The following is a 10,052-nucleotide window of genomic DNA, read 5'->3' as shown; positions in this document are numbered from 1 at the left end:
CTCACCTGCAGTCATCTGGTAATTCTTCACAACCACCCAGAGCCTGTCTCAATTCCTTTCTAAACTCTGTGCAATGTTTTTCCTCACTCAGCTTCCAGCATTTAGAAGTCTAATTCCCTATTAGGTTTAAATGATTTGTATATCATTGCACTCTTCTTTATTTATAGATTTTGTACAAAGTCCCAATTTGTCTAACACCTGCTTCATGAACAATGAAGGAGGGAAGATCTGAGCATTCAACCCAAGGGCTAATTTCCTTAAAGCCTTGGATGTTTTTATTTTAACTTTAGCACCCCCCTGTGGAAAACATTTAAAACAGACAGTACAGGACTCCACATGCTTGCAGATAGTGAACACATTTTTTAAATCATCCAATCACTAGAACTAATAGTTAATGGTTCCTTTAAGCATCCTTTAAGATTGGTTAACAGGCAAGATTTCAACCAAGACAGATAAAATGTGTGCACAAACAATAACTGTATTCATTTATTTGCACAACATGGTCTAACATCAGCTAGAATTTTTAAACAAAGGCTGTTGGGCTTCTTGTAACCCAGACAGTAGGTATCTCATGGGAGTTATCTCAGCTCAGTTATGCATACAGTAGTTTTTGGGGGATATGACTTGCTGAGAAAATAACCTGCTTTCAGACTGCCAAAGACAGTTTTAAGGCTAAAAATAACCAGGGCCTCTCATTTAAGTCAAAGATAAATGCATTCTAACAAAAGCCCTGGATTACATTTAAAAGGTGAGATATGATTTTGCAAATGGGACTTTTTTATAATGAGAGTCTTGACAATTAAACACCATAGGGGATTGTAGGAGTAGGTTAAATGACTTTATAAAACTGACAGTCTTCTGTTCATGTGGTATCAGTCTGTGAAATTACCAGTGGAAGGCCATGTGTCAGAGCCCCCCTTGGAGTACGATAAGGAAACAAGCAAGCTGGCTCATAGACTTTATTCTCTTTCTACTTTGCTATGGACTGCATAGCACGGGCTGGCTGGCACCACCACAGAGACCCAGTGGCACCGTGCGGGAACCAACGTCAACTTGTGATGAAAGACGATGGCCGATTGTTTCCTGTTATTGAAAAAGGACGCATGGGTGGGGGTGGAGAGTTGGGGGCAGGCTCCAATAAAAAGGAATGCCATTGAAGCAAAGAGCTACTGTCCTTTAGTCAGCTTCAGATGTGATCAAATACCTGAAGTGAATGCCAACTCTGACATACTCCTCATCTGCTAAATGCAAGCAATGTAAAGTACCAGAGCATTGCAGTCATTTGAGTGTGTTGTTTTTTTATTTTTATCATGCATATGATCTACAGTCATGCTTTGCCTAGAATAGTCCTATGTGCAATACACTGTGCAAGTAAACTAGCCATCATGTGCATATGAAGGTAAATTAGGCAGTTAAGTTCTTCTTTTATATTTCTATATTATACATGCAAATCATTAGGAAGAGGAAAAAACGAGAGAAACACACAACTGCAGACTTGCTGTTTGTGCAACTTTGTTTGCTCCAGCAGTTTTGTGATTACTGTGAAAGCTTTTGTTGCATTGTTGATTTGATACGATGATGACTCCTCTGAGTCTGTTCAGCACAAGAAGGATGTTGTGTCTACTCTTTATAACTCTTACTCTTTCTTTGTCAGGCTGAAGTAACCAAACACAGTTCAAAGAAAAGCTGAGTTTTTTTTTTTTTTTTTTTTCCATTTTTGGGTTTCATCAGGATAAACAAAGCAGCATGTAATAAATATCACAAGATTTATTTTTTTTTTACAAGGTGCTAGTATAAAATTATTTGAAACATTAAATAACTAATTGATTAAATGCAACAACAACAACAACAAAAACACACCAAAAATCAGAGTTAAGACTGTTCAAGTGTTCCCTTGATTTTTTTTGAGCAGTATATTTAAGACTCAGTTCTGTTTGTTATGCCTACTTCATGAATACATTTTTGCAGGTTGTAGGTGTAAGAAGTAAACTTTAATGATGACTGAAATCTGATTTGCTACCATTGAAAAGACAGAAATGTAAAAAAAAAAAGCCAAAAGGGTTTTTTTTTTTTTTTTAATGAAAGATTGCATATTGATTAAAGACTAAATTGTGGCTTAAATGAGAAAGTGAGTGTCACTTAAGCCTCTGCTTTGTTGAAGAGCCCAGAAGGAAGCAGGTGTGGCCCAATGAGGAAGGTCAAATCGATACATAAAGTTAAATACCACGTTTCTGTTATATTTTGCTTTTCCCCTTGTTAAGGCTTATTGCTCTTTTACTTATGTCTCCTTGTGCCATCCTCACCTGCTTGATGGCACCTCACTTGTGAGTAAGCTGCTAACTGTTAGGTGTGACCAACTATGAATTGACAATATTAACAGAATGTGTTTTCTTAACACCCCCCCCCTTTTTTTTTGTTGTCACTGGTTAAATTTTATGCCTTTTAATGGAAACATGACAGCTGTCTCGGCACCTGAATAGAACAAAGACACTGAGCTCACTTAGTATCTCAAGACAAAATGTGTTGCCATACTGACTTCTGGTTTGCTGTCCTGCTGCAGCTGCCATACTTACTGTATCACTCTTTCATTCAATTCTTAATACACAGAATAATGTATATTGCCTCTTTGTTACTTTGCACCATCATCATCACAAACAGGAGTCACAGACTGCATTCCTTTGTCCGATATGGTAAATTTGGCATCCATAAAATGTAATTAGCTGCATTTGCGGAGGTAGTAGAAAATAATGTACGTAGGAAGAGCACCTGCACTGACACCTGGTAAATAATTCGGACTAAAATGTACCTGCGAATATCTTTAAATTATGCATCAGTTTCCTAAGTATAGACCATTAAACACAGCACTGACCTTTACCTGATAATAGGTGTGTAATTTCCATAATAGCACTGTAATGACACCGATTATGCTTCCCTGAGGCATACAAAAACTCACTTTCAGATTACACAATTGCGTGTCAGTCTGGGGACAATACTGTATGTGAATAGATATGAGAAAGGAAATAGAAATTAATGTACATTACACAAAACGAGCAACAATTTGTGTATCATAAAACTGTGGCATCAGCTCCGGGCAGCTTGGATTTAGTATGTACGTACATGAGATGAGGTGACATCTGAACCTTCTTGTCAGACTGACAGATGTGAAAGGACCAAATGTGACAGTAATTAATGAAACACCTTCCTACTGACATCAGTAACGTGTGCGCTCTGTTGTGTGGCAGATGTGTCATATGGTGTTCTCCAAACACATCCAGACAACTGTGGAACTAAAACTTGGATATCTTGCGATATCTTTGAGAACACGCTTTAATTTTTTAATTTAATTTTTTTTTTTTTTAGCACTGACTGCAGGTTCAGTAATTTTGCTTGCTACAGCAGGTTTATAAATATTGCGAATGCTTTTGTTATTGATTTGATTCTGAAATTCTGACCCCACCATCCAAATGTCTCAGCACAAATCCAATTTTGGTGAGCCTCAGTTTACTTTCTGAAATACTCAGCCCATAGTCAAAGTCTCTTAAATCACCTTTCTTCCCCATTCTGATGCTCGGTTTGAACTTCAACAAGTAGACTTGACCATGTCTACTTACCTAACTGCACTGCTGCCATGTGTTTGGCTGACTAGATATTTGTGTTAACTAGCACTTTATTAGGATGTACCCAATAAAGTGTCTGGTGAGTGTTGTAGATGATCAGTGTTCAGTTTGTGCCAAATAAAACAGTTGCTGGTGATGCTGCTTCCCAAACGGTTCATATCCTTTGCGATAAAAGTCCATTTTATATTATTCATCCTCCTCATGAAAATCCCAGCCCGCTTTGGAAAGTACAGCTACAATGTGTCATAGAAGGGATTTTTCTTTCAACGCTGTGATCATCATTCATCAACCCTTGTACGAAATGCACGGCATGTTTTCCTTTCTTATCTAACCATGCCCCGCATTAAATAAGTTTTAAATACAATAATTGTACTTAAAACTTGTACAATAATTGTATTGTCACGCCCCATGCGTTGCCACAATTGGTTTAAAGAAGTATAAAATCTTACTAGTCGTATGCCATGCCATGACATGACAGAGGGAGTGCTTATTAGATTGAAAAAAAAAAAAAGCATACCGGTGGGAGGGGTGCAGAAGTAAATTTGCACCGCCCAGGCAGCACAAAAAGTTTGGAAAGTACTGGCATCGTTACATTGCTCAATGCACCACATCCTCGCCCGTGGATTAAAAAGCCTACTTTATCTGTGGTAGACACCTACTTAAAAAGTAAGTTTTGTTATTCATAACGTTTTCTGCTTCACCTTTGTAACCCTCAGTGATCTGTGGTCCGTTTCCTTATTGCCTCTTGATAAAACTTTGCCTAGAATCTGGATCATTCCGACTTTATGTCCGTTTAAAACAGTTGACGCGTGTTTAGGTCAAATAACGGTAACGCTGCAAAGATGCCAAACATTAGACTTGCGAAAACAAGTAATTATGTGTGGGTACTTGTGCTTAGGACATGATACGCTCTATATTACCGCAGCGCCTGATAAATTCCACTTTCATTAGTTTATTAATGCTCATGTGTGACATTTAAAATGCACGTTAGCGCATGGTTAAAGACATCTTTGTCTTACAGCAAGATGTCCAGGGAAATAACGAATTAACGAGACATTTTGTTTTTGCTTTGGAACTCCATAAACAGTTTACACAGGCTCTTCCTTTCCCTCTATATGAATCATATAACAGGAGCAGTCTCCTTCTTATCTGATGCTGGCATTGTGGTATTATTTAAAGAAAACGGTGCCGTAGCGCTTCCTGAAACCGTCGGCCAGAAGTATAGTGACCACCAGATAACCTCTAGGTTCAGACCCTTATTGTGCGCCAGGAAGACGGGCAGAAACATAATGGGATTGTCTCATGAGGAAATTCCAATCATCCTATGGGGAGAAATTTAAATTGTCTGCACTGAACAGGTTTTTACAAATCACCAATAACAGTTAGAATATAGATGTTGGTAATAAATGATTAAGACCATATTTATGGTTCCTATCATATTTATGGTTGTGGAGACTACAGTCATGCTTTAACCTTTCCATAAAACACATGTGGACTCTTGGTTTGACACCGCATGCTTACTCTGAGAGTGACATGCTCGAAATTGGCAGTTAGTCAGAGCCTTATCAGCCATCACGTCTCCTCACTGTTTTCCCGGCTTCTTACTTCCTGACCTTTCAGCCTTTTAAGACTGGAATTGTCTGCTCTTCCACTGTAAGGGTCTTTGCTGCTCTGCCTCTAGACAAGCACACTTCAACCTCCACCCGACTGTCTTCACACCCCAGAGACTGAGATTCAGCTTTCTCCAACACCTTAAACTTCAGCAGCAGAGATGGAGAATTGTGTGACACGGTTTGCCCTTCTTCTGTACATCACTACTGCAGCATTTGGTAAGTCTGACAGCTGATATTGAGTATTTTAGCAGTTCAGATGCTAAGTTAGGCCTTTTTTTTTTTTTTTTTGCTGCATCTTGATTTTATTAAGTAGAAAAAAGAAAAAAAAAGAAAACAGTATCAACCTAGTCAACAGACACTAGATTTGAAACCTCCAGGGACTGTTTCTGCCAGCCTAAAGTTCAAATGCAGATATAAATTTTCTCCTGTCTTGTGCTCTGACATTATTTTTCTTTCAGTCTCAAGAGAAAAAAAAATGTGATAGAGTCTCTTGAATGATGGTTTAACCTTACAAATCAAATCATGGATTATACTGTATATACAATATATTATTACAGCAGGCAACTAAGACATGATGACACAGGTTCAAAAACCATTGTAGCTCCAAGTCAGCCTTGTCTAGTTTTTCAGTTTTTTTTAGTGCTAAAAAATATTTTCTTTAAAGACTGTCCGGATCCAGGAAACATGTGGATGCTGATAGATTTCATGTGATCCTCCTCTGTTGTCCGCTCCACCGTTCCCTCCTCTGGCTGCATGTGGCTGCTCATATCGAATTCAAACCTGTAATCCCTACAAGGTGGCAAAAGGATCAGAAACCCTCCCTATCTCCATAGGCCATAATCCAGCCTCGCTCTCTTACCTCCAGTGATGCTTCAGGGTGTTTGCTTCACATTTCCCTGCAGCAGTTTGGCATTTGGGGTGGCCACAATTTAACTGGTTTTCAACAAATAAGGCAAAAAAAAAAAGTTTCATTGTAAAATATCCGCAGTTAAAAGTGGATTAAAGTGCACAATTTTTTGTTACAGACATCTTTTGTTTCCCCAATAGAATACGTGCTAATCTGAATATGAAATTGTTTTTCTTTTTAATTTGGACAATCTTTTATTATTAGCTTTAGGGAGACATTTTATCCCTATCTGGTTGTTCTGAATTGTGAAGCTTTAAAAAGCTACAAGCCTCATTTTAATAGCTGACTGTAAATGTAAAATACAAATCCCCTCACTCTAAATGTCATAGAAGAAAGCACAGCGTGCCCCGGTGTTATTTAATACAGCTTTAAAATTAACTGTCAGTTAAATTAGCTTGTCTGCTTTCATTTTTTTCAATGCTGTACTTAAATATGTATAAAAAAAAACACTTAAGTGCCAAATAACCTTTTTCCACACTGCAGCTCTGTAAACATACAGCAGAAAAATAAAGTGACATTTTCAACTTGCTCTTTAAATAAAGCAAAGTAGCCGAGGCAAGCATACATCACTGTTAAAGTTATGCGCCAGAAAAACAAGCCTATTCACTGAATTTGGCTTCAGCGCTGACCTGCTGTATGACAAATCACAATATTGCCACAAGTGCTAAACACCCTCTCAGCAGGGGTGCTGGTGGCAGAAATACAGAGGTATTTTTTGGCCAACTGGCAGACCTATGGAGAGCTGACCTTATGTAGCTTCCACCGCAGGGGATCAGTCTCGCTGTCTGCTGGTGGAGTCTGTGAGGAGCTGTTTTGCTCAGTCCTAATTGCCTCTGTGACACATAGTTCTGTATTTGCTATCATTTTTTTTTCTTTCTTGAATGAGGATCTGAGAATTTTCCCTTTTTTTTTTCCTGCTTATTTTTGCATCTGCTGCAGCATCTTTAGAAGAAGACCCAGAGGGAGCTGTGCCACCGTTTTCAAATAGCAGAGTACTCTCTGTGTATTAATTCAAACTGGGTGACACGTATGACTTCCTTTTACATCATTTCTTGTTTAAGTTGATTTTTTAAAAATTATTTTAGTCTGGTACCAGTGCCGTATTAATTAATAATTCTCTCTAATATTGTATCCAGGGATTAATAATGTGCTCTTAAACAAATCAAGCAAGGTCCCCACATGTGACACGCTGTAGCCAGCACTATAAAATCAAATTTCTAGACTGATGATAAATATATAAGTTAATATGTAAGTATATATTCCATAAATATATGGAAATGTGAAAAATGTCACTAGCGGGACATCTACTGTGATTTGATGTCTGCGTATTTAATCGAATCCAAGTAAACTTCAAGTCACTGTGGGAGAAGACATGATGTGAAAGCAACTAAAAAGAAGAGGTAAACAGAAAAAAGTAAGTCAAAAATAGCCTGCAGCCTGCCACAAATCCCATGAAACTCTCACCCAGCTGAAAGCAATGGCATATTGTGTTTTGCTTCAGGTCAGTCTTGCTTTAGCTTTATTTAAGCTTTCCATATATTTGACCCCTGTCAGCGCCTTGAAATAAGACTCGTGAAATCCTCGTGTGATGTTTAAAGCAGAGCTGGAATTTCAAACAGTTGTTAAACTCAAAGTTAAAGGAATCCAAGTAGACCATGTATAGATCTTATTGGTACATTATATACTCTATGCGGTGACAGATGCAAAATCTCACCAAATGACCTAGAAAACCCACAGGATTATGTCTGTGTCTATAATTCCAAGAGTCATATGTGTCTACCTAATTTTCTGAAATTGGAAACATAATTGCTCCTTGGAGCTCCCTTTGGTCTTCCAACATGTGTTCATTTACCTTTGGACAGATTATTAGCATTAAAGAATGAGCAGTAAAAAAACTTACAGACTAGGATTTCTTCCCTAATGTTCCTGCACGCTTATCATTTTACTGTTGTGTTGTCTGAGACCAAAGGACTGAAATATTGTTCCTATTACAATAGTAGAGTATTAAACCAACTAATCTGGCCAAATTAAGAGACTCTATAGATGATAATAAGGTGGATACCTCACAGCAGTCCCTGTGTAAATCAGTAAAACTGCAGTCATCTTGTTAAGCCCACCAGACTCCAGACTCCAGCTCTAGCGCTGACTTCCTGGCTTCTTTTCTTAAGAACCCAGACGTGACTTTTATACTTACCCTGCAATTTGACAAACATGGATAAATTTGGTTGTGAGGCCGTGCTTTCTTTAGCTCTGGATTATCTGTAAAGTCACCCTCTGCCTATGTCTTTCAGTGAAAAGATCATCCTTTCTTTCATGTTACAGCGTGATTATTAAAATTCTCTCTGTGTTGGGATCAGTCAGGCCTCTCTCCTTCGTGTCTGCAGCTCATCCATATTCTCTGGACAAGCTTCTGTCAGGCTCCAGTAAAAAAGACAACATCACGCTGGTCTTAGTTTCACTACACTGCCTCCCTGTGAGGTCAGTTTTGTTCAAAATGTAGCTGTTTGTTTTGAAGGTCTTACATGGTCCAAGCTGCAGGTTTATCTCTGAGCGCCTCTGGAGCTCCAATGTATCCGAATCCCTTTAGTTATTTAATAGTTTTACTTGCTTGTGCCGAACTCTTATAGACACTGCAACAGTTGAATCCCTCCTTCCTCTGTGTTAAGGCCAGCAGAGTAAGTCACTTCTAATAAACGTTTAATAAATGTTTTGCTTTTGTCACTAGCCCTTTTTTTTTTATCTTGTCAGTCTGTAGGACAGCTACTGTGTCACACTTTATTGCAGTTGTGTTGTTTTTCGAGGCATTTAGTGACACTAGCGTTGCACCATTCCTTATGAGTGTGATAACATTTATCTCCCTTGCTTCTCGGCCTATCTGCAAATAAGATGACTGTTGTGTCACGTTCAATCTGCACTGGCTAAATGTTCAAAAAATAGTGATGGAGATCTGAAAGACTGAAGACTTCTTTGTTTTGCTGGCACCACAATTGGTGCCTCCCTGTCTTGTTAAGGACTCTGCTTTCGTAAACACCCCTACGTTCTCTTATAAATCTCTCATTAATCTTCACTTTCTAAGCCCAAACTGAGATAACCCTTATGATGTCATCAGGGTTAATTTGCCCGACTTGAAAAAGCCCCTCCAGGATACAGAGGACATTATGCAACCAACTTTCAGGCTGTGACAAATTAACTGATCTTTGTGTATACAATCAGCAGAATGCCCCTGTTGGCCTTTTAATCTAGACATTTTAGCATGTACATAGTTTTGTTATCCAGGCGTTGCTGCAGATTTTGTCTCGCTAGCTGCTTATTATATGGGAGGTAGCTGCATGCCACCTCCTTTGAAGACAATTTTCAGATTATTATTTCCAGACCAAGCACAATAACTGCTACCACTTAAGCTGACTGTGGCAGTTGGACATATAAACAGTTATCTTTGCGTCTGACTGAAGTCTTTGTATTTAGTGATTTTTATCCACTGTGAGTCCGGCATTTCCTGGCAGGAAAATCGTGTTGAATATGCCCCCCGCTGCAACAGCTTTCCCAGTGGGAGACAGACATCATGATGTTAACTGCCAGACCTCCTGCTGCACTTTTGCTTACCCCCGAGTCTCCCGCCACGGGCTAAAGGAAAAGTACAAAAGTGATTAGCGAACCACTGGAGAAGGACGACAAGCTGTCTGAAAATGAGTCTTAAGGAGGGAAACAGAGACGGGCAGACAGACAGAAACACAAACATAGATAACAGAATTCATAAAGGCTGATTCATGGAGACAGTGAGGGAGTGGGGATCAAATTTATGTGACTGTCAAAGGGAAGATAAGTGGTTCAGAAGAAAGATTTGGGGGAAGAGAAGTAAATAGTGGATTAAAAAAAATGAAAGATAAGAAAAAAGGCAAAATGGGTAAACACTGA

The 10,052-nt window shown here is 38.8% G+C and overlaps 1 protein-coding gene across 1 annotated transcript in view; it reads left to right on the top strand.

Moving 5' to 3' along the window:
• Positions 1 to 4,156: 4,156 nt before the first annotated feature.
• Positions 4,157 to 10,052, top strand: part of eng (endoglin) — a 38,857-nt gene continuing 32,961 nt past the window's right edge. The window contains exons 1-2 of the mRNA XM_030743344.1: positions 4,157 to 4,283; positions 5,299 to 5,446. Coding sequence (XP_030599204.1) covers positions 5,389 to 5,446 — 58 coding nt within the window. The 5' untranslated portion in view covers positions 4,157 to 4,283; positions 5,299 to 5,388. The remainder of the gene's footprint in view (positions 4,284 to 5,298; positions 5,447 to 10,052) is intronic.

Source organism: Archocentrus centrarchus, chromosome 12 (genome assembly GCF_007364275.1).
Source record: "Archocentrus centrarchus isolate MPI-CPG fArcCen1 chromosome 12, fArcCen1, whole genome shotgun sequence".
Classification (NCBI taxonomy): domain Eukaryota; kingdom Metazoa; phylum Chordata; class Actinopteri; order Cichliformes; family Cichlidae; genus Archocentrus; species Archocentrus centrarchus.
The sequence above is the reverse complement of the archived record's forward strand: the minus strand, read 5'-3'. Positions and strand labels throughout refer to the sequence as shown.